At 38.2% G+C, this 26333-nt stretch overlaps 1 protein-coding gene across 1 annotated transcript in view; it reads left to right on the plus strand.

Moving 5' to 3' along the window:
- Window positions 1–26333, plus strand: part of CABCOCO1 (ciliary associated calcium binding coiled-coil 1) — a 96047-nt gene that overhangs the window by 67354 nt on the left and 2360 nt on the right. The window contains exons 6-7 of the mRNA XM_012926488.3: window positions 22374–22496; window positions 22937–23077. Coding sequence (XP_012781942.2) covers window positions 22374–22496; window positions 22937–23077 — 264 coding nt within the window. The remainder of the gene's footprint in view (window positions 1–22373; window positions 22497–22936; window positions 23078–26333) is intronic.

Raw genomic sequence — 26333 nt, forward strand, 5'->3', positions numbered from 1 at the left:
ACACCTGACTCCTGGTTTCAGCCTAGCCTTTGTTGTCATTTTGGAAATGATCCAGCAGATGCTCAACCTCTCTCTCTCGCTTCTCTCCTGCCCCCAAACCCCACCCTGTCACTCTGCCTTTCAAATAAATAAAATGTTTAAAAGTAAATCAATGAATTTGTATTTCTTGATTTTTTTCCCCTGTTAAAGAGATGCTGGGTGGAAGGCAGTAGCATTAGCTCAAGTAACTGGACTTCTTCAGCCTAAGTGCTGGCACAGGCTCTAGACCAGCCCTGTCCAGCTCAACTACTATTTATCTTTGGGAAGTGAACCAGCATTGGATCTGTCTGCTTTTTTCTGTTTTTCTCAGTAGAAGCTAGCAAGCTAGAGGGAAATTTAATGTCAAATAATGTACTTTTTTAAAAAGCTAGTATCAGTTAAGATAACATAAAAAGTATGGTATCTTTACAATGAGAATACCAACACAAGTCAGCTAATGAGTATCATCTGTTTAAGAGTAAAGAGTATTTTAAATTGTTCTCAGCATAAGAGAACCTGAAAACAATCTTAAATCTTGCAATTCCTGCTAAAGGATTTCTGACATTTCACATCAATCCTGAAATACACATGATGTTACCAGGAATAAGTTGTAAAGCTGAGACTTCCCTAAACCATCAATAATAAAAACATTTCTATTCACCAAGCTGAGGAAAAGATTGAGCAATCCTTCTTTTTCCTTCGAAGAATAAAATTGCAATGCTGTTGTACCTGAAAAGCTGATTAAAGGATGAAGCCCCAAAGTGAAGGGTAAAGTAGACTATAGATGTGGAATAAGCAGTTAATAATTTTAAAATTCAATTTATAGGATTTGTTAGCAGTTTGACAAATATAATTTGTTGTTTATTCTTTAATTATTAGACACAAGGATACTTCAAAAACTTAAAAATTAAGCTAAAAGATAAGACTATTTTGGTGTCCCCCAAAATCCTGAAATCCGTTTATAATGTTTTTATAATGAGTATTATCCTTGTGTTTTCCAAAGATCCCCTTCTTACATCCTCATTCTTGTGGATTCTGTTTATTCACTTTTGCATCTAATTTTATATCATGATTTAGCTTCAGGCTTCATAAAATATGCAAGGCTTTTAATTAGGCAGGGTTGTTGTTGGAGAGTAGCTGTAAGGAGAGCCAGGAGAAGATTCTAGTTGTGGTTTGGTGGTTTGGAACAGAAAATGGAAGGGCAGCCAACTTCAGGTGGTCTCCAGAGCATACCTGATAAGACTTGCTGGGAATCTGATAAGAAACTGGAGAGAGCAAATGAGAAATCAAGTCCTCCTCCCAGGATCTATTTTGAACATGTTGGTAGATATTGCCACCATAACAAGGAATAATGGTAAAAGAGAGCTCCTTTGCTTGGGACATGGAAGTGTGTCATGTCCTTAGTACTGTGTTCCATAGCCTTTCATGCTGCTTATCATATTACACTCATTTCTGAGCACCCACAAGGGATTGATCCTAGATACTACCCTCTTACAGATACCTATGTCAAATGGCATGGTATAATCTGTGCACATCCTCTAATATACTTGAAATTATCTCTAGGTGACTTAAAATACTAGTAGAATGGAAATGCTATGTTAATCAACACTGTACTGTATTGTTCAGGAAATAACAAGAAAAGTCCGTACACGTTCAGTACAAATGCATCTTTTTTTTTTTTTTTCAATTGTTTCTCCTACAGCTCTTTCTTATTTTAAATTTATTGATATGAATGTCAGGGTTTACAGAGAAAGAGAGAGAGAAAGAGAGAGATAAAGAGAGAGAGATCTTTCATGTGCTGATTCACTCTGTAGATGGTTACATTGGCCAGGGCTGGGCCAAGCTGAAGCCAGGAACTTCAGCTGGGTTTGCCAGGTGGGTGGCAGCTACCCAAACACCCGCACTATCTTCTGCTTCTTTTCCTAGGCCATTGGCAGAGAAGTGGATTGAAAGTGGAGCAGCTAGGGCTTGATCTATGTGGGATGCTGGAATCACAGACAACAGTTGCCACCCTTCCCCGTCCCAAAACTGCCCCAACATCCACAGCTGTTTAAATCCACAGATGTGGAATCAGAAATACAGAGATCTCACCAAATATTTTATAATTCCACCCATTAGACTATAAAATCAAAGAATAGTAAAGCTGGCTATTCTTTGTACTCACTAGCATAAGATTTTTTATTAATTTTAACTTTTTTTTTCTAAGACAGGCAAAGCGAGATGCTTCATATTTGCTTCCCAAATGCCTGTAACAGCTGAGGCTGGGTCAGGCCTACACCAAGTCAGGTCCTATATGAGAGCCAAGTCCCAAGCACTTGTGCCATCTCCTGGTGCCTCTCAGTGTGCACTTGTACCAAAAAAGTAGCATCAGAAGAAGAGCTGGGCCTAATACAGGATTGAGGCATCCTAAACAAATTTTTATTCACACAAAACTTTAACCTGTGTTACTCCAACTTTATTCACAATGCTCTTAAGAAACAAGATCCTTAAACTCTTAACTACGAAAACAAAATGCCAGTGGGTAACAGCCAATATTTGGAATGAAATACCAGTTAGCACTTGTTTTATGTCGCCTGCTAATCATGGGGCCTTGGAAGAGCAGCAGTCACCTTTCAGAGCCTCTTACTACACATCTTTAGAAGAGAGAATGATCCTTCTTGTCCCATAAAGCTATCACAAGATAAAAATAAGACAAGGTAGGGAAAATGCTTACTACAGTGCGCAGCATATATTAGCACTCAATAGTCGATAGAATGTGCTTGCCGTTGGTTTTCTTGCCAACACAGACAATATCTATAGCAAAGACATCCCAAAATTATTGTACTAGAAAATGTGAAGATAGAGAAGTTATGCTTTCAGTATAAGAACATACCTGAAATAATTTCAGAAAGTGATAATAGGTTTCTACACTCTTCCAGTCCTGAAGGAAAGGAGTAGGGGGGATTAAAAGGCATTGTTAGCAAAAATAGAATGGATTTACTCAATTCTTTACTGCACTGTTTAACCTCTGCTTTCTTAATCATATGCACAGCAGGGGAAAAGATGTGCTAAAACAATTCATGTGTCATGAACAAAGCAGCCACAGATTTTAGCTCAAAAATCACACTAGGAAAACTACCAGTTGGAAGTAAAGTAATAAGGCCAAATTTATTTTTTTTAATTGCGTCTTGAGTTACAAGCAGCTCTTTAATTACATTAATCAAGCAGGCCTCCTCCCAGCAGTGATGAAGGAAATACATGGTTCTAACTTTTGCTAAATATGTTTTTTTTTATTGCTGGATATTATTTCGACATATGGAAAACAAACCTCTTGATTTCTTTTTTTTCCTCTGTTTTCAAAATGTGTAACAAAAGCCAAACACTTTCTTCTGAACAATGATTTACTCTTAAAAAATTCTGAGCCGCATTTTAAATGTAAAACACTTACATTTCATTATTTAAACGGCTAACACTCCTTAACCAAATGTCATTCTGCTTTTGTTAGATTTTAGCATCATAATATTTATTTACATGGCTCTGATTTTTCGACTTTTTACATACAGGGGTGCTTAAAAAGGTTTTTGAAATGGAAATAAAAGATAAGCATATTTGGGAGCACAAACTGTTGGAATCCAGACACAGTGTTTAGCAGTCCACATTTCCCAGGAGCTTTTTGAAGATTCCATGTATACATGGATTTCAAGAATTTTCACACCAAAATGAACACCTTTTCATTCCATTTTTTCTAAGAGCCTCTTGAAGCCCTCTTGTTTGTGTTCCAGAAAATTGGCTCTACCAGTTGGATGATGTTTCCATCAGCATTTTACTTGTCCCATTTAACAGGTGAGAAATCTAAAGCTTATAGGAGATTAAGTTATTTACCCAAAGATCTTTTGATTATTAAATAGCAAAGCAAGAACTGGATCCAAGCTGGTTTCCTTTCAGCTATTCCCCAATACCCTGTGCATCCTTTGCTCTGGAATGCAATCCTTGAGCATTCTCTGTTCGTCTGTACATACTATTTCCTTTGTCTGTCTGTCCATTTGTGGGGGATTTTCTTCAAGTTAACACTTCTTAATCCTTCAAGTTTCAGCTCAGACGCCATCTACCATTTGTTTGCTCTGTATCCATTCCTTTCTACCTTCCCATCAGAGTGAATTCATTGTCTCTTCTCTATGTTTCTGGATTGCTCTGCATATACTTCTGGTAATTATTTCACTCTGAAAAAATACTTCATGTGTTGTCCCTCTAGAGTCCTGCACACATACGCTCGATTGTGACCTTGAAACCCAGGGACTGTTTAGTCCGTGTCTCTGAATTCCCATGACCTAGAACAGTACTTGGCTTCTAGTGCATACTCAAGAGAGGTTCCTGGAAAATTATGATGTAAATAAGAGATTTAAAATCATACAGTCCCTTGTTTGCTAAAACATATGTATATGTATATATGTGTGTGTGTATGTATATATACATATATGAAGGCTTTAATGAATTGCTGCAAGTTTAGCTTAGCTTTTTTAGTGAAGATACATAAGATGTATGGAGGGTGACAGAGGGAATGTTAAAATTTGGAGCAAGTGATCTGGAATAAACTGAGATTGAAATTTCTAAATTGTAACATCATTGAATAATTTGTGTTTCTGCCATCAACTGTCATACTTTGAGAATGCAGTAAAATGGTTAATATTTTGAAGTAAGAGCCCTAATAATATACTGTAACAATTTAGTATATTTTTTAGCCTTTAAAAATTAATGATTGCTGTATAATTTACCCTTTGCCCAAGAAAATACCAACAAACCTGCATCTTTTTCATCACTGTCAGGAAGCAAGCAGCCTAGCAACAACTCATTTGACCAAGCATTTCATAAATTTGTTTGAGCCAGATGGTATTTCATAGATAACTAAGACCAATCTTGGTTAGGGATGAACTGGAGTACCCAGTCATTCAGTAGACAGAACTCCAGGCTGTGCCAGCAAATCGGACCTCCTACACTAGGAAGTGTTGAAGAGTGAGGCTACTGTTCCTTGGAAACAGCCCTGGGCTGAGCCCCATAGCTCAGGTCCCATCTCAGAAAAACATGGAAATATTGCCAGGGTAGAACAGGGCCAAAGAAAAACAGTCACTGAATAAAATTTAAAAAAAAAAAAAAAAACATCGCCAACAGCTTTAGAGGAGGTGAAGTTTCCATTTCTACATGCACATCCGTATTCTGCAGACCTATATTTTAAGAAGCTCATTTATTTGCCACTTTTTTTCAACATTAATTAATGTGTAGTCATTTGAAATTGTAGCAGCGTTTCATTGCTATTCCTGTGTATATATAATTAGCAATGTTTGTCAAGAGCTTTGGGAAGAAAGGACTCTATAAATGCCAGTAGTTATTAATATCTGGGTTTTTATATTCAGCTATCAAATGTGTTTCTATAATCTATCACCAAAAGTCTATTTGTATATAACACCAATAGTCCAATCCATACTATTTTTTGATTGATTGTTTGCTTTTTTGGCTGTATCCCATGTGTTTTGATGTTTTTTATTTCAGTTTAGTTGCTTCCAAATAATCTCTTTTCTCTAGTCGAATTCATCACGGGCTCATGAATTATAGGATGGCATTACTTTTCCCAAGGGGGAAAAAAAAAGAATCGACATGATTGTCCCATTGTTATTTTAAGGTTATTCCTATGTCTAGATCTACTTGATCTCTTGCTAGATGCATTTTTAATCTTTTAGTTTTCAGAATTTTTTTTAATTCATGGACCCTTTTAATATAAAATTTTAATAGTTGTTCTAATTGTTTGGAAATTCCCTATATAACTTGATGAGAATTCTATTACTAGATTTTGTTAGGCAGAATTTCCTTCTCATTTGTTAACCTTATGCTTATCTCTTTTTCTTTGGATCTTTAGAGTTTGGAAAATTTTAAATTTTGTAGGCATTTCTTTTGTTAGGATAATGGCTATATACTTAACACTATGCATATATAAGATATATAATGAACAATAACTAGTTTTTTTACTTGGTTATTTTTGTATGGGGTAGCATTGATTATGTCAGGTTGAGTTTTATTTGACAATTCTGGTTTCTGTAGATTTCTTTATATAGATTGTCTGAAAATAAATGTAATTTTGCCTGTGTACTAAAGAATTAAAAATTGATTTTTGAAACATTAAAAAAAGTCTATTTGTATCCCTCTAGCTATAAACATTTTAAGTAAAAGTAACCATTGGCCAACAGCAGTATTATTTCTCTGATTATAAGTAATATCAGAAATCAACAAATTTTCTTTTTTTTCTTTTTAAAGATTTATTTATTTTATTACAAAGTCAGATATACAGAGAGGAGGAGAGACAGAGAGGAAGATCTTCCGTCCGATGATTCACTCCCCAAGTGACCACAACGGCAGACGCTGCACTGATCCAAAGCCAGGAACCAGGAACCTCTTCTGGGTCTCCCACGCGGGTGCAGGGTCCCAAGGCTTTGGGTCGTCCTCAACTGCTTTCCCAGGCCACAAGCAGGGAGCTGGATGGGAAATGGAGCTGCTGGGATTAGAACCGGCGCCCATATGGGATCCCAGGGCATTCAAGGCGAGGACTTTAGCCGCTAGGTCACGCCGCTGGGCCCCAGAAATCAACAAATTTTCAAGAGCCAGATATATTTTGACATATTTTAATATACCAATTCCTTTAATGCCACTTATTCTTCTGGCTTTAGGAAAGTATTTTGAGGAGTGGCTGGTGATGGCATCTGTCTGCACAACCTACCATGCCCTCCCTTCCTTGTTCTTCTCTTGTCTGATGATCTCTAGTTGGCGCATTAATTCATTTGACAGCTAAATATGAAGCAACTAACTCAAGTCTTCTAACCCAATTGTAGCCATTTTCACAAAATAGTATAATTGATTACATGCATGTTTGTGTCCCCTGCAGACTGTAACGCCCGTGAGAGCAGAAAATCTAATATCTTCAAGCACACAGAATGAACCCAGATCAGTTGGGCTGAAAGGAAGCTAAAATTGTATGCAAAAGAGCATTTCTAGTACAGCATAGAGCTTACTAACAGAGAGTCAGAGGTAAACCAGAAAAAAAAATATCTTTTTTTACTTTTCCTTAAATAGTATTTCAACTTCATTTTCTTTGAAAGACTCAAAGCATGTTTTAAAAGGAAAGGATGAAACATTTGGGTTGACCTACAAATGATTCTCAAATCCTCACTTAGATTAAAAACCAAGATAGATCTGAGGGCCTCTTATCCTATCCCCTACTGCATTTTTTTTAAAGAATCAACCAAATCCCTATATTTGGCATTGACTCGTAAGAAAAAACACATATCAAAATACATTGGCAGGACCACAGAAAAGCGCATGCAGAAGACAGGGCTGCGCGCTTTCTGGCTCAAGCCAGCAACATCCGTTCACTTTTATGAGCCTAAACTCACTCTAGTTTTAATAATAATAACAATAAATATAATAATGAAATTGTGTTTATGTAAGTGCTCTGTCTTGTTAAAAATGCATTGAGACTCTCGGTGCTTTATAAAACACAATTTATGCTCGCTCTGGTGATTTAAAGGTGGTAACTTCAAGTGATTCATTGCCACCCCGTTCTGAATTTTAATAATATAATGAGTCATGATTTTTACATTTCTGAAAGAACTAGCTTGGTTAAAAACCAGTGCAGTTGGTTTTACTAGGGTCATCTGTACTACAGTTCCCAGAATGTGCATGAAAAGGACATGTTTTATGTGTCCTAAACTGCTGTCATCTATCATGACTGGCGCTGGGTCGACAGATTATGAGTTTACAGTGTCAGCCCAGTGAATTAAAGCTTTGTTGTAAACCAGCTTGCTAGGCAATTATTTCCAGTTCATATCCTATAAATCATTACTCGTCACATGACCATCAGAAATTTCCATCTAGACTTGCTAAGCATCCATGCACTGTCTTAATTGTGCTGCCCGATTCTGCACCTGAACAGGATAGCATGACTCATACCATATTTTAGAAAATGAATTTTACTGCCACTAGAACCTATTTAAAGAACATTCTATGTTCTCACTTTTTGTTTTCTTGTTGTGCTGTTTGGTATGTATTTTGAAATAATAGGAAATGAATTTAAATAGAAACACTTCTCAGTGTCTTATCTCTGCAAACAAAAAAAACATAATTTACAATAAATTAGCACAGCAGTTGTTAGTGTAGCACAGCTTTATTTTGCAATTCTCACACCTAAGCTCACAAGATGACACTTTTTCTGATAAGGTAATCTTTATAAGGTAGTTCGGTAGGTGATTAAATCTGACAGATGCTTGTGAGATGGAGAAGTTCAGAGATGTAACAGCAAATCCTTTTAAAAAAGATTCTTGTTAAAATAATAAAATGCCTTTGATGTTTCCATAGAAAAATGGAGCTGGTGAAAGAATAAATCAGCTACATGTGTTGTATTTCTGTGTCTAAAATCAAATTATTCATCAATATGTAAATATATAACAAAAAAGTGGAAGGGAGCTAATATTTTTTAGAATAAAGACTTGGAGTTACAATATCTTTTCAATCATTTCTTAGTACTTCCATAATCACTATTGAGTAGAATGAGAATGAAATCCTTCTAACACAAAGGAAAACTAAAGAAATAGAAATGTGCCTTTCATAACGTTCAGATACTCTCCTCTTCAAAACATGCCTTGAACACCAAACCTTCAAGGGTGCAAACCTCTTCTCCTGGGGCAGTTAAGATTATCAGATAGTTGATGTTTCCAGTCGTACTCAGCGATCTGAAATATGCTGGATTTGATTGTGGACTGTGTAATTAGATTAACTCAATTAATTCTATGGCTTCAGTTTACCATGTACCTTTGTTATGTGAATGTTTTAGGCTCTGGTTTTTCATTTCTAGCAGAAGAATTTTGAAACAGAAGCACATTGTCTCTGCTCCGTTTTGATGACTGAGTTGATATTAGTTTTGCTGGAGTCGGTTGATACAATCTGTTGAGGCACTACTTTGCAGGATGTGTTTCTTTCTGCTTCTCTTATCTGAATATTGTTTGTCTAATCTACAGATTTCATTTATAAATACTGAAGGTTCCCTAATTTGGATAAATTAGCATGCTGAGCCGAAGTCATCGACTTCATTAACAGCCCCTCATGCCAAGGCAGTGTTCATACAAGTGCGAAAACCAGAACGACCCTTTCAGGGTTTTCCTGGCCTAAATAAATTCCCCCTTCAGGGAACAGGCCACCTTCAAACTGATAAGCCAGGCTTACAGCCCCAATATATTCATTTTCTTTCTTTTTAAAAAAAGAATATTTTTGTCGCAAAATCAGATATACAGAGAGGAGGAGAGACAGAGAGGAAGATCTTTCGTCCGATGATTCACTCCCCAAGTGAGCCGCAACGGGCCGGTGCTCGCCCATCCGAAGCCGGGAACCAGGAACCTCTTCCATGTCTCCCACGCGGGTGCAGGGTCCCAAGGCTGTGGGCCGTCCTTGACTGCTTTCCCAGGCCACAAGCAGGGAGCTGGATGGGAAGTGGAGCTGCTGGGACAAGAACCAGCACCCATGTGGGATCCTGGACCTTTCAAGGCAAGGACTTCAGCCGCTAGGCCACTGCGCCAGGCCCTATATTCATTTTCAATATCCCCATCTAATATGGACACTACTTGGAAGATTCTAACCATTAACCATTAACACAATTATGAAAAAGCTCAGGAGCAGGGTGGGAGACACAGATGAGAAGTAGCCCAACTTGTGGACCCTATAAGTAGGTAGGAAAGAAATGTGGAAAGTGAAATTGTTAGGGTTTGGCACAATGGCTCAGTGGCTAAATCCTTACCTTGCATACACCCAGATACCAAATGGGCACCAGTTTGTGTCCTGGCTGCTCCACTTCCCATCTAGCTCCCTAGCTTGTGACCTAGGAAAGCAGCAGTAGAGGTTAACCCAAAGCCTTGGGAGCCTGAACCCACATGGCAGACCTGCATGGGAGACCCAGAGGAAGCTCCTGGCTTCTGGCTTTGGATTGACTCAGCTCTGGCTGTTTCGGCCATCCGGGGAGTAAATCAGCGTATAGAGTCTTTCCTTCTCTCTGTAAATGTGCCTTTACAATAAAAATAAAATAAACTGTAAAAAAGAAAAAAGGAAAGTTGGAAAATTGTTGAATTTTGGCCCCCTGAACATTAACAGATTAAATATTACATTAGAGGAATACTACGATATAGTGGATTATATGACCAGATGTAGACACGCAATCTTTTCCCCACATTTAATTATTCAATAAATATGCATAACTTTCCCACCATTTATCAGCTGTCTGCTGGCAGCAAAGTGAAAAACAAAACAGCTCAATTTCTTGTCTTCAGAGAATGGTGCTTAGCATTAGTGAAGATGTAAATGTGTGACATGGAAAAATATTTTTCAAAGATCAAAACCTCACACTCTTTAACTCTTCCTGTCAACCACATACTTTGTGCACAGTGATCTCATCTTATTCAGTCCTCACCAAAACCCACGGTAGGGACCAGGGCAGAAACAGTCATCGTCCTATCCATCTTCCATACTGGGGCGCAGTAACCTTGGGTGTGGGATCATGGAGAACAGGCGTTCTCTACGCAGTGATGCTTTTTGTGACAATGATAGTGTTTCGACATAGCAGATGATGTGTCTTTTTCTGGTGCTAGAGATTTTAAATAGTTTTTCTGCAGTAGCATGCCATGCTGTCTCCCACTCAAAGAGATGGATGGTTTGAACCTAGAAACTGAGATCTACAGAACAGGAGCAGTAGTTGAGTACCTGTCAGAGAGCCAGGGCATCACGGGATCTCTGCAGGAAGCTTAGCCATGCGACTCCTTTGATGGAACAGCTGGATCAGATCAGAAATCAGACACAGAATGGACAATGAAACTCGGTCAGCAGAAAGCTAATCTCTCATTCACCCAGGTTTGACTTTAAAATTATATCAGTCATGCAAATTATGTCACTGTCTTCTGTCACAAGTAATCAGGCTATATTTAATTTTAATCATTAGTATGTAAAAATAATAAAAGCCACTAAAATAGTCTATAGTCAATTTTCTGATAAAGTAAATTTGTTTCTCCTTCATTTGTGATTTAAATAGCCTCCAGAAAGTTTTTTGGAACTAAGTGTTAATTAAAAATATGGAAATGATTTTAAGCACATTACAGCACACAAAGGAAGAGATTGGCTCACAAAACCATACCCGTTTCTCAATGTGTTTTTTTAACTGTCTAAGTTACTGGTTGTTTTTCTGCATGCCTGTTCCTAGAGACAACTGTGATTCTAATGAAAACAGTAATTACAACAAATAGGACAAATTACTATTTGAGCAGGAACATGCAGTTTTAGTCATTGAAAGCAAATGGATGCTCCTGTACTTTACTGTTCACATAAATGAACTAACGCATCCTCTAATTTCTTTATAAATCCAGTTTTCATGTCTTGTCATCTTTCTTAAAAAGTAGAAGTCCATACCTTATTTTGTTGACTCATTTTGGAGCACTGCACTGTAGTGTTGTCCTAGTGCTGAGCAAATTCTTTCTCTGAAATTATTTAAGAACATGGGCTTTCAGATCCTATATTGTGCATCTCTCATTTTATTATATTTTCAGCCTCTGTGTCCTCACTTACAAACTGATGATGAGTATTTTTAAGACCCTGTAAAGAACCAGTAGGTTTCCACTTACACACAAGGCTCAGGTGCATGGGCTTTGGCATCAGATGGATCTGCATTCATGTGCCGGGCAGAACCCATCATTATTTTGTTGTATGACATTGGTTTTCAGCCTTACCTTCTTCCTTTGAAAACCTAATGTCAAAAGACAGTCACCCTGGAGTAGCATGCTAAGCCTCAGCCTATGATGCTGGCATCATATATGGAAGCTGGTTCGTGTTCTGATTCCTCCACTTCTGATCCAGCTCTGTGCTTATGGCCTAGAAAAATGACAGAGGCTGGCACAAGCCCATGGGCCCCTGCTCTCATGTTGGAGACCAGGAAGAAGCTCCTGCCTCCTGACTGCGGATAGGCTCAGCTCTGGCCCTTCTGGCCATTTGGCAAATGAACCAGCAAATGGAAGCTCACTATCTCCCTTTCTTTTCTTCTCTCTGTGACTCTGTCTATCAAACAAAAATAAAAGAAGTCTTTAAAAAAACCTGATGTCAATAAACCTCCCCTAACAAGGTAATGTGACTTAAAGGATCTGGTATTCATTATGTCGTTTCTACCTAACCCAATGCCCAACAGAGCAAGTTATCAATAAATGAGAGATGCTTTTTTTCACCACCATTGGTTTCCCTTGATGGTAGCCAGCAGCGCCCCAGGATTTCCTTATTACTCAATTTCAGTGGATGTTTTCACAATGGGGATGGGGGAGTCTAAAAGCAGCATGTGGAAGACCATGGGAATCATGGCCTCTGGAGTTGAGCAAGTTGGAAACCTCCTTTCATTAGAAGGTAGATAGAGGAAGTGATCTCCATGAGAATTGTTTAGAACTGTAAACTGCACTGTGTCTAAAACAACTGTCCATCAGTTTATATGTTGGCTTAATTGCTACTTAAAAACAACTATCAGTGCAGTCAAATCAGTGACAATCTGATTCTTTGGCCTGTGCTTATCAAATACTCTAAGTCTCAACTAAAACCTGGGGAGTAATCTATTGCAATGATGCAGCAACCCAGCCACTACATTTGTTTCCAAGTGATATCCTTCTTCAAAACATAATTTTTGAAACTGAATTGTAACTGACCAAACAAGCCAGGAAACCGTGAATACATTAAAGTGAGCGAATGCGCAGATGGAGTGCACCACATCAGATGAGCACCCACTACGTACAAAGGCCTGAACTCAGACTAGTAAAATGAATTATCCCTGTGCCCTGCCTTCAAACTGTGGCCAAAACTGTTGGGCTGTTGCTCAGAGAAGGCTGGAACTCAAGATCAGTGTGGCAAGTGCTGTGTCAGAGAAATCGACAAAACACTGAGACCACCAGGAAGGGAGGTCAGGAAAGACTTGACTGAGGGGACAGAACTCATCTGGGAGACCAGAGGGAATACTGCAGCAGCAAGAAGGGAGGCAAGCCCTTCCAGCACAGTGAGCAGCATAGGCAAGACAGGCTGGGCCAGCAGCCAGTGCTTTGATTGGTCTGTTCTTTCCTTTCTATAGCAAATATTTACAGAGCATAACGCTATATCCCAGGCGCCATGCATACTGGGCAAGAGCGAGTACACCATTCTGGCTGGAACTCTACAGGCAAGAACTTGGATTTGAAGGGTTGGCATCCTCTTGATAAAGAAGGGGGCAGGTGTGACAGGCCTCATACAGATGCTGCCGATGCATTTTGTGCCTGTTGTAATACTAGGGCTAACTGTGAAGACATCCCTTAGGCCTTGAGTCTGACAGCCACAATTGAGCAGCTGATGATGCCATTGGAAGACAAAGAAGGTGGAGGAGGAGCAGATCTGGGAAAGATAATTAAGTCAAAATAAACGGGCACGTTTCAGCCTGTCTGAGATTCAAGGAAACACCGAGAGTGTCATCCAAATAGCCATCTACATCATGAATCCTGGGATCTACGCAGGCGGGGCGGCCTTTGAGTCTTGTATAAACAAAGAAAAGAAAAAACACTTAAAATTTAGTATCATGGGATGTAACATCTGTAACTGGGCTTGAGATGACCTAATACAACCCTTGATTTTACAAACAAAGAAACCACGTATCAGCCATACTCCTTATGGAATGCTAGAGCCAATCCAGGTCTCTGACTACACATTTAGGAAAAACAGAAAGTTCAGATTCCTGGGACACTCAAATGTGAAATAAAGATAGCACCTACATTTTTCAGAGGTGCAATCCTTTCAGTTTGTTAACTAATGTAGCATGCTTCGTAGATTCAAAGAATTTTTTTCTCACAAAACCTAGTGCTCTATACACCATTGTCTATAGAGATGAGTCTTGTAGCTAATTCCAAAGTTTTCAGATTGCTTGAGAAACGCCCCAGAAGCTTTGAGGACCTAGACCTAGGTCTAGGGAAGAAATGGTCCTCTCTATCCCTGAAGGATGACACTGCCTATGTGTGTGAGGGGTCCCAGACACTTCCCGAAAGAAGCTTGTTTCTAGATTGCCAAGGCACAGAGAAAATGGGGCAGAGCTTTCTCCAAAGCAAGAAAACCTTTGTCTGCTGATCACAGAAGAGTGTCTAATACAATTAGAGGATCAGTTAGTGGGGGTTTCTTGGTTCATAAAAAGTGGAGGCTGGGGGAGGTGCTAAAGCAGGGAAAGTAATAATTATAACTATGACAACATGTTTCCTGGTAACAATTTATGAGCCTGCTGGAGAAAAAGGAAACACACAAACTATGAATAAAATATCCAGAATGTAAACATCATGCCTGGTGCAGATTTTCTTTAGTGGAAAATTAAAGCTGAGGTTGACTAAAGTAAATGACTACATTTTCGTGGTCTCATTTCCTTGATGCTCTGGGTTACCAACTGATCTACAACTTCCTGTGTTGTTTTTAAAATCTATATTCGTCAGCACATTTTTAATGTCAGATTACTTAAAATAGGCATCCTGAGTCTAAGAGGTCAGGAATAATAATGTTGCATTGACTTTCCTAAGGCTTTTATAGCATTTTACAAGTATTCTTATTTAGGCCAAACAATTTTTTTTTCTAAATGAAGCTAATTTCAATACAATTTTAAGAAGTTTGCTTTTTTTCCCCCTGCTCTCAACTGACAGCTTCAGCAGTGAGGTATAGTTCAATCAGTATGCTTTGAACTTAAATAAATTACATGTATCACTTTATTCAAATAGCTTCAGCCTCCTCTTATTCAGGTTGTTTAAACTGTCAAAATAACAGAAGTTCATGAACAAAGAAAGACTAGAGCCAAGGACCTAGTGTTCTTCCATTGAAATTTCTGTTCTGTTATAATTTACTGTTATATATAATTCCTATGACTTACAGGTGCTTGTTAAAAAAAAAAAGTGAGAGAGAGAGATACTTTTTTTCATATACGAAAGCCAAGAAAAAACTTCATGTTAAGGTGTGAGAAAAATGCAACATATGTAAAATCAAATTTTTGCATTTGTATTTGGTAATTCAAAACAGGCTTTTCACAAAAATAAGTGCTTATGTCATTTTTCTTCTACTGACTTACTGAGGGATACTACTATTTAATCTCAAACCCTTAAAAACCAACTAATTTAGAATGCTTTTTCAATTTTAAGTATTAAGAATTTCACATTTAAATAGAACATCTTAGATGAAACCAAACTACACTTTACCTAAGATAGAACTTATTTGGAATATTTTATACCAAATCCAAAGGCTTGCCTGTGAGAGGATTAGCTTGTAAAGTAAACAAACTGACTGCTCCTGGCTTCTGGAAAATACTTTGAAAAACATTAGGTATTTTCCAGCGATTTGCAATGGTATCATAGTTTCTATCTCTCACCCGCAGGATGCTACAAGGTCAATGTCGATCTCAGAATCAAGAGAATAGTGCTGAACTTGGTAGTTTCAAGAGCTGTCATTTTTCATTTTCACATGAAAGATGCGAGCCCTGTATGGCTCTTTACTTTTGACAAAATGTGTTGAAGGGACTTGCTTTTAAAAAAACAATCTGGGCAACCATACTTAATACTGAGAAAACACATGATAAAGAGAGTGATACCCTGGGCATGAGACAGGGAGAGGCCAATTTTCTGATTTGGAAAGTTCAGTGTAGAGAGTATTGTTTCCTGAAGGTTACTTGCTTTGCTTGGTCTTGACCATGCCCCAAAGCCACCTAATCCCGTCATGCTATCTGTATCTCAAAAGAAAAGAAGTTTGGGTCTAAGGAACTCTTCCAATTAGATGGCTCTGGATATATGTTCGATATTTTAAAGACTGTCACTCTGTGGAAGCAGGGTGATGATGGCAGGTCCTCTTTAACAAATTCTGTGTTAATTGGTCTGCTTGAGCAACGCTAACAATTACATATAGAAATAGTACAGACCAATGTCCCCACTATGGCTACTCCAATCTGTCTTTCAATGATGGTGTTGGGAGGATAATCCTTTCAATAATAACAGTGATTATAAATAATAATAATGCACCTTGAGGTTTAATGATACCTTCCCTTTGAAGAATTCCCAGCATTTTTATCCACATTATCTAATTTGTGCTTGCAACAATTCAGGGAAGTAGCCAGGTAGCAATTATTGCGATGCTCCTTTTGCAGATAAATAAACTGAGGCCTATGTTTTTTTTTTTTTCTTGGCATCACACAATTAGGAATAGTGCCGAGTCTGAAGCCTCTAATTCAGTGATCTATCTTACAGATTATTGTATCTTTAGAAAATATCTGGATATCTACAGACCGATTCTATCCCTCAGGAAATGTTTGCACTGGAGCCAGATCAAAACATCTTTTCCTTTTAAATTGCATTTGCATTCCAAGAAGGTGCTCCTTTTTATATTCATTAGAGAGGATTTTATTGTCTGAGGTCATGAAGATAGGAGGGCTCGGATTTCTTTTCCCTGGATTTTAGTATGGGCAAAAGTATCCTTAGAAACATAGGAGATATGTAAAATACCCTGCAATGAGTTGGTTTTTTTTTTAATGATTGAAGTTTTTAAAAATGATCATTTGAAGCCCAAATTAAACAAGATCCAATCAAGATTATATAAATAAAAATAGGCAAAAGGTGTTAACTAGAGAGTGCTAGCCAGATTGCAAATTGGTTTTCTGAGGCCTGCCAACTGGAGGCCTCCTCTCAGCCTCAGCTGGAATGGATAGTCTACATTTCCTGTCTTAACTTGTACTCTTGTTACCTTTCGCTGCTGAGCTGATTAGCCTGTGTGGATCTGATGGTCTTCAAACTCTATTAAGTTATAAATGTTCAAAGTACCAGTGTACTGTGGGTAAAAATAGAAGTTGCTATTAGATGTCTATTCGTATCCAGCAGAAGCCTGGCAACATTTTGAACCTTTTCAAAATGTAAATACTGCATATTAAGCATAGGAAAGAAAATTAATGTGCTGCATTTGCAAATTTATTTCCACGTCAGAAATGCAAAGGGGGATGAGAACTCTTACAGAAAAATTGATATTCAACATTGACAGGATTTATTAAGTTGGTAATGGCCTTCACACACACACACACACACACAGACTTTAGAAATGAATTAATTAGTTTTCTGATCATCTTAGCTTTTGAATTTCCTTTCTTTTCATTTTAAATTTATGGCCTCAGTCTGACATTACCAGAGTTTATTGCATTTTGCAGGTGGCATTCATATGCTGTTACTTTATGTGCAGTATATGGTGGGCCATGGGTTACAAATTTTCGTTAAAAATTTCCAGAACTACAGGAGTACTTCTTAATTACACTTGCAAATGAGTAATGCCTTTCTTTAAGGGGGAAAAGTAGTTAAAACGTTAACAGGAATTTTTTTGCCTGTTTTCCCTCACATAAAAGTGAAGAAAGTTTGCTTTTTGTGACATTTTTTTAGTGAGTTCTGATTTACATATGAAGTCATCATCTGACAATTCCAAACAAATGTCTTTTTAAAGCACACCCGGTTTTTTTTGTTTTGTTTTTTTTTTTGTCTGTGTGCCTGTGGCTCAAAAAGGGTTGAACAGATTTATCTTGGTTTCTACCACTCGAAACCGTGGAGAGTTGTAATCTCACTGGCATTTTTGGGATTTTGAATAATGTAACGATTTATTTTAATAATTTAATAATTGCCACTTCAGTGGTAGATGTTAGTAGTACAAACATTACACAGAAATCAAATACTTTCTGTAAAGAATCATAACTAAAGAAAAAAATCTGAGTTTATACTATTAATAATGTGTGCGCATAAATTACAAAAAATAGATAGTACAATTCTGAGATAAAAATCTCCATGCTACTTTCCAGACACAAGATCTAAAAGCAGATTATAATTCTAATAAGCATGATTTGAGACCGATCAAGCTGAACTTGTGCTAGTTCCAAAAGTACTCAAAATTCTTCAGATTGATTTCCATAGTACTTATCCACCTAATATTTAATAGAGGAACTTTTCATGTTATCTTGTGATTTAACTTAACTTGTAAATAAAGATCTTGGATTTTTTTAAGCTACGTAATGTTTGACAATGAAATTTTGTGCTTACATGTATTAAATTATGCCAAAACTTCATTGACTTGAGATCCTGCAAATACCATAACACAATTCAAGTAAAACGCAGATTATAAGTCAGATTGAGTCGCACTAATGCAGTGTGCACATAATGAATAATGTAAGTAACTTAATTTTCATGTAACAGATAACATCTGGGGGAAATATATATTGGTAAGTTATGCAAAACTAATTTTGTAGCAACCACATCTGTAGATGTTATTTATTGTAGGTTCACTTAACAGTCCATTATTCTGTTTAGAAATCTATTCTCTATTAAAGCTTTTAATGTACTCACCTTGGTTCAAATGATCTGTTCATTATCAGAAAAAATATAAATGGCACTCACATGGAACAACATGATTGTTTTTTATTATATCCATTTGTGTGCAGGCATTCAAAAATGGCAAGAGAAACACATTTATTGCTTTACATTCAAAGTAATATTTAGGGGGTATTTGAAAGTCAAGCAAAACCAATCATTTTGGCAAATGGATGTATGTGTCTAATCAGAAACCCTTGATTTTTAATCTCAGCATTAGGCCTCAGGCAAGTCACTGAAATTCCTTCCCTTTATTCCTGATCTGAAGATTATGGGTGCTATGCTCGTCTAGAAGAAAGAGGGGGGCTTGCCACATCAGGGCACCAATTCCAAGTGTTTTTGTAATAAACATGCTTGAGCCCCTTTCTGCTTTTTTTTTTTTTTTTTTAGATTTAAGAGGTAATGTCTTAGACTTTTGAGGAAAAAGTATGAGACAATTACAGTTCTACAAGAATGTATAAAAATAGTTATAAGGCTAGTGTTATTTAATTTGCTTCAACTATTCATAGACTTGAGGAAATTATAACGTTCTTTCAGAAAATCTAACTTAATAAAGCTGACCATGTCTCTCTGTTTTAAATAGATTTTATTACAGAACCAGTGATGTTGTAAAACATGAGGTTTTGTTAAAAAAATACAAAGGTCTAATTGTGTGTGTGTGTGTGTGTGTGTGTGTGTGTGTGTGTGTTTAAAGAAAGTATTGCATCAGACGGTTTCATTTAAACACATTTGCTGGCTGTGCTCTCTCACCGCAATTATTGATTCTAATTTTCCTTCAACTTGCTTCTTAAAAAGGCTATCACTTTTAATGGGGAAAATCACTGTGATGTTTCTGGGCACTATGTGTCTTTCAAACTGTGTTTTACTGCGTACCTTCTGCTTCTTAATGAAAGGCTTTATGTTGACTCTCATGGGAAATTGGGCTCGTTCGTTCCCTTACAGTATCTCCCTAACACAGATACATGCAGTTTTTCCTGAAAGAGAAAACCATAGTTATGATTTGCTTCATTAAGAGAATCCAAAACACCTGGAAGAATTCTCACTCCCTGTTTTTGTGTATTCATTCAATCAAATTAAATCAATTAAATCAAAATGATCATTCTATCAGCTACATATAAAAACCAAGGAGAAGAAAAGTCCGGTTCTTCGTCAAGAGTTTTCTTGGGCTCTGTGGGAGCTTCTTTCCACATAAGTCCTTGACTGAGGATATGTAAGAGTTCTAAGTTTCCAAGTGTGTACACAATAAACACATGCACATACGTACATACATACATACATACATACACGGGGCCAAAGACTAGGAAGCCAGGAGGTTGCAAGTAATTCAGATGAGCTGTATGAAGCAGCCTGGATCACAGAGGTGTGAGGACGAAATGAACTACTGGAACACAAGCTGCTGCTTACGTTTAAGTGTAAAATTGCATGAGGAAGCACACACAGGATCAGATGGTAGAATCTGCTCCTACCAAAATGGAGAGGCTCTCTGCTAAGAACTCCTGCCAGGAGGTAGGGGAAAATTACACGAAGGACTAGCACCAAAACTATTTCTTTTTTAAGAGAGGCAGGTTTTGTCCCTAGTTGCTCAGGAACCAGGAGCTCCAGGTCTCCCACATGAGTGGTGTGGTTTCACATACTTAAACCATTACTGCTGCCTAACTAGATACGCATGAGCAAGAAGCTTGAGTTGGGAGCAGAGCCAGCATGCCAATGTAGGCACTCCTTTATAGGATGTGGCACCCTAAATCACATCTGAATTGCTGCACCCAAGGCCAAGCCCAACCTGAATTCCAAGTTTCCATGAACTTATTTTAAAAAGATTTGTTTTATTTTTTGTTGGAAAGTCAGAAACACAGAGAGGAGGAGAGACAGAAAGGAAGATCTTCCATCCAATGATTCACTCCCCAAGCAGCCACAGCAGCTGGAGCTGTGACTGGAGCTGTGCCGATCCGAAGCTAAGAGCCATGAGCCCTTTTCATGTGTCCACGTGAGTGCAAGGTCCCAAGGCTTTGGGCCATGCTCTACTGCTTTTCCAGGCCACGAGCAGGGAGCTGGATGGGAAGCGGGGCCACTGGGATTAGAATTGGTGCCCACATGGGCTCCTAGCAAGGACTTCAGCCGCTAGGCTACCATGCCAGGTGCTTTCCATGGTTGTTAAAGTGCCCTTGTATTTAGCTGCCTCCTTTTCCTAGATTGATAAAATAACAATTAAAGGAGAATAAAAACCAAGAGTGGTATGGAAAAAGCACACATAATAACCCTAGGAAGGAAGATGAAACCACTTGCATGCCCCGTGAGGGGGAAAGTAATAATTTGTCAATGTTATAAAGACAAAGAGTTGTTCTGATAGGTTTGCAAAAGACTCCATCTTGAGTAACACATAATCTATTGAAGATAAACAATCTAGAATGATGTTACATAAAAATTAAGAGCTAAACTTATCAATAATTTCCAAAAATAGATACTTGGTGATTTATTTCACTTTACTGAAAGCTGCAAAATGCCAGGAAGTCAGCATACCAGAGTTAGGCTCTCTGCTCTGTAACTAAGTCATTGTTTGACCTATGACAGTCACTTAGCTTCTTGGTTATCAAATTTCTTGACTGCTTTTGTTTATTTATACTTAGTAGCAAATTTCTATCAAACCAACATTAATAATATTAATTCAGTGCAAAGTATCTCTACATTTGTCAGAGCAAGAAATAACTTAGCATCCATTATAAAGTCCCTCTAGATAAAATATTAATATTTAAATGATGAAATATGATGTGTACATTTATTTGAAATATTGTGAAGAAGTAAGAAATGATTATATGATTATTTCATGATTTTATCTAGACCTCACAATCATTTGATGAATTTATGTTTTCGCAGTTTGTTTTATAACTTGCACATGCTCAGGAGCTAAGAGTCTGACTTTGTCAGCACAGAGTAAGTCACTTCAGTTTAAGGCCACAATAGCACACTCGTGTGAATTGACTACACAACTGGAACAATTTATTGATTTAAATAAGTGATTTCACAAGAACAAAAACCAGAGTGAGCACATTCTTACAGATCAACTAAGATGGGAGATCAGCTTATGATCAAAATGTTGTTCGTTAAATGTAGAATTAGAACAAGAAGAACTCATTAAATGATTCAAATGTTTAATTCCATTGGTACTCTCATCTCCCCTTACCTCCCTCAAGTTTTGGTGGGAAGGGCACTGCCAAAGTTGGCTCCGTGACTCTCCTTCATTTGCAGTATCGACCAGCTGTCACTAACCTCTGATTAGCACATTCTTATAAAAGAATTGTTAAATGCTTAAGGTGAACTCTTGCCCTGCTCTCTATGTTTTTGGCAAGTTCTTCTCTCAGATCTCCTCTGTCCTGGCTTTACTCAAGTTTCAGAGCATTTATTGTCCTCACAACTGAATTCTTGATGGCCACTTCACTGTGGTCATCTCTTCCCCAAACACACACACACCACCCATATTTTACTTAGTGGTCCTAATCATAACCAGGCTGGTATTGAGTATTAGAAGAACTTGACCCTCTGCCACAGCTGGGTAAGATACACCTGCAAGGCTTAAAACTTGGGGTTTTGCATCCACAGGGAGCTTGTACACAGGTAGAAGGATATCCTAGCATATTCAATAAAGAGCAAGCCAATGCAAAATAGTATTGTAAACCAGTGGTTGCAGAAAGGAATAAGACAGTGGGAGAAGGAAAAACCAATTTTAAGTCTGGAGCTCAAAATGCTCAAGGAAACTAAGAGAGCAGTGCAACTAAGAATTCAGAGTAAATTGCTGCTTAAGAGAACTGACATGGAACCATGATATCTATACCAAGAAATGGACAGAAAGTGTGGTTCCCCACTGAAAGCTGTGTCATAATGCAGCTCTTCTCTTCCTTACAGCAAGTGGTAGAAGTTGTCAAGCCTGTAGATCGCCCTTTCCCAGATCCTCTGGAAGAAGGGATCTCATATGATATCTACTCAACGTTCATAGAGTCACCCCCAGCACTGGATGCAGAAACGAAGGTGTGTCTCCTTTATTTTTTTCTTGCCACTCCACCCCACTTCAATATTATCCTCCCATTATCTGGGAGGGAAAGAATCAAATATGCTTCTGTTTTCTTTCTGCCTCCATTATTCCCCAACCAAGTAGAAACATATATGTTAGTGTTGATTCAAAAATGGGCCAGCTTGACAGTGGTTCAGCAATTGTCTTCTCTTCCATGTCAGCCTCCCTAATCTCCACCTACATTTTCCTAAAAGTAGGCAATGCCTAGGCAACATTGACTTGATCTGTCATAATTTTCACAGACAATAAATATATGTATATGATAATAGAAGAGGGAAATCTCTGTCCAGGTTGACATAATTTCTGGTAGAAAAGATCCAACAGAAAATTGAGGCTGCTGATAAGTCTGTAAATTTCTCAGAAATCATCCAAGTCTTATTTCCTTTCCATACTCTAGATTGTGGATCAAGAGCAAGGCCCCGAGGATTCCCAGCCAGAAAGTGCCACTTCAGAAGTAGATCTTCTGGCTGGTTTCACCATCGAAGATGTAAAATCAGTGTTGGGTCAAGTCACGGATGACGTGTTACTCAGCATTCAGGTACCAAGTTTGGATACTTTGTGATTTGTTGACTAGCCAACCTCCACATTTGTGACTGTGAACACTCGCCACATTCTGCCAGCGAGAGCGACACTACGAATTCAATTCAAATTAACATTGCCACTTAATTTTCAGTTGAGTCATCTGACATTCAGTAAGATCACACAAGAGCTTTACCAACAGGATCCAGTGTGGTGTGCTATCAGTTTGTAAAGTCTTTTAGCAATAAAAATTTCAGAAAATAGGATGGCAAATACTTCCATGACTTGTCACAGGTAAGCATGGCTTGCACAGGAGTAATAGCAATACATCTCTGAACAGTGCACCTTGTAGATCAAGCCATAATTCTTGACTGACTTTTCTCGCCGAATGCCTCTGGGGAAGCTTTTAAGGTTCTGAACTCTTCTTTAAGCGTTTGTTCCTTTCTCCACTAACGGCTCAATAGTTACCACCAATGACTTCATGAAAGAAGTGATGGCGAACGCCATCTTTGAAACTGCCACCACAGACCAATCAGCTAACATCTTGGTCACCTTTTTTTAAATTTTCTAATTCTATCCAAGATACTACTCAACCACACTAGGTCTATCTCACCACAAAGACTTATGGAAATTCACATGATTTCCTAGGCTGAATGATTAAATCAATCTCTATTTTAAGTGAACTTGCACTTGCTTGTGAACATGACCATAAATCCATGGGACAACACATTGTGTATTTTAAAATGTTGTCTCCAAAGGAAGATTTAGTTGTTATCTGAACATAAGACTACGTAAGAGAAAGGAACAAGAGATTAGCTTGGCAAAAGCCCACCTTGTTGCTTGTTTAATCATCAAACGTTATTGCACTATTTACATGAACATTTAACGATTTGGTGCCAACAGAATCAACCAAAGTCCTCAGCTTAATGAGGGGTGTTTAGTGTTTACCAGAAATAGTGGAGGAACATGTTTCATACAAAGCTTTATTGTTAACAACTCCATGAATGTAATAACTAGTTGCTGTGTGGAAGGGCAGAGTGCAGTGGAATCAGGCTGAGTTCAGAACATATCTCCTTTCCAGATTTGATAGTGTTTCATCTAAATATAGTTTATGTATAATCATGGCCCTTGGCTCCTTTGCAGTCCTGCAGCCCTGAAATGATTACTGAGGAACTACTAGACAGTAATAGAATTGTTTGCAGGACTACTCCCCCTCCAAAAAAGAAGGCATTTTTACCAAGGCCATGTTCCACATACTGAGCAGTATGTCTTTAGCAATTCATTGAATTTTTTTAATCATCTGAGTCTGTAGCATTGGTCATTGTCCACAGTCACAAAAGGGATGTGATTGCTGTATGTGTGCATTATCTTCCCATTGGCCTGAAGCCATCCTGGAAGTTCATTGCCTGTCACCCAGATGTAGTTAGGCACAGAGAGAACTCTGGCCACAAGAAAGAGATGCAGGTCCTTTAGAAGGCACATCTAGTGAATCTGTGGTCATCAACCTGAGCCAAAGTAATGCTCTTTGTAAATGAAGTTTTCAATGGATTTGCACAATGTCTTAAAGACAGCAAGCTCCTTTCTGTATTTTCTTCAATAATCCTAGTAAGCAGGCACTTCCAAGGATGAATTTGAAAATGGACACAGAAAGGCTGAGTCCTGCGGCCAAGGTTTTCAAGGCGGACAACTGCTGAGAGTCTCTGACTGGGATCTGGGGCCTGGACTCTGCCAGTGGTTCCTGTTGAAACCACACGCTGTCCAGTACCTTTCAGAAGTAGCTGCACCCAGTGGTCAGTGCACGTGCGCCTTCTGAGCACACTGCCCTGCTTCAGGGGCAATACAGGAGTTATTATTTGGGAAAAATTTTAAGCTTTTTCTTCTTATTTATTCAAAAGCCATACTGTTATTACGATTTTTACAAGAAAAGGCAGTGAAAGAATTCATATTTCAAGTACAATTTTTTTCAGAGCTCCTTTCCTAGCAGCGTTACAGATCTTTTATCTTCTGTAATAGAGTAATTTCAGAAAACATAGTGTGAATCCTGAATTTTTTATGTTAATCCACTTATTTTCCCATTGACTAACTTTGTAATCTTAGTGATTTATTAATAATGAAATTATCTTGGCCCTGAGATACTAATTAAAATTACAATGAATAAAGCAAACATTTTAAGCCTATATAGTTTAGGTATTTAATTTTAAAAGACACATTCAAAATGAAATTATTTTGGCCTTGTTATATGATAAAAATTATATCCAATAGAGCAAACTTTAATATATTTGAAGGATTACATTTCAGAGAAATGTGAATGCTAACATTAAATTATGGCACTGAATGTTGGCTGTTGGCCCCATCTAAGCGATCAGGTAAAATAATATGAAAACCTTGAGGGAAGTTTGGTATCTTGGGACCATAGGTGTTTTTACGCCAATTTGAATTTTTCCGATTAGAAGAGCTGGGAGGAAAATCACCTTCAGGTAGAGATCAAGAAGACTGTTGACCATGGGTTTTCCATCCTTTTCTAAATAAAATAGAATCTGTCTCAACCCTAGTGGTGCTGGGCTAGCTTGTCTGTTCAGCGCTGTTCTGAGTGATAACAAGTCAATGTGGAAGACTACTGAGAGCCTTTTTTTGACACTTGACATTTTGGGATCTAGACGCTGCTGGTTGTCTGATCCCTGAGGTCTAAGGATCTGAAATGTCACCTCTGGTGGCAGTGCCTTCCAGGCCTGCCTTACATTCCTGAACATTATCTCCAAGGGCTATGCCCAGGTCTATCTATTTTGTCTGGAGGCTGGCATTGTGGCACAGTAGGGCAAGCCTTCTCCGGCATCCCTTATCAGAATGCAGGTTGTAGTCACAGCTGCCCTGCTTCAAACACAACTTCCTGCCAATACACCTGGGAAGGTAGCAGGTGCTGACCCAAGCCCTTGAGCCCCTGAGACCTAGATAGCAGACCCAGTTGGCATTCCGAGCTTCTGGCTATTGGTCTGATGCAGCTCTAGCCATTGTAACCATTAGGGAAATGAACCTATGGGTAGAAGATCACTTTCTGCCTGTCCACCTCGCATGTAAGTAAATGAATCTTTTAAAAAAAAAAGTAATGTCTGTCTCAGGGAAATGCCATAAAGATCACAGGTTGATGTGAAAACCTTGGCAAGCTGGTGAAACAAACTGGTAGATGATAGAACTCTAGTTTGTAGTTGAAGAAAACCATGGTTGCTCTTTGTAATTGTGATAAGAGTATTTCTTCAAACCCTTTCAGCTTCCATATG

Source organism: Ochotona princeps, chromosome 13, assembly GCF_030435755.1.
Source record: "Ochotona princeps isolate mOchPri1 chromosome 13, mOchPri1.hap1, whole genome shotgun sequence".
Taxonomy (NCBI): Eukaryota; Metazoa; Chordata; class Mammalia; order Lagomorpha; family Ochotonidae; genus Ochotona; species Ochotona princeps.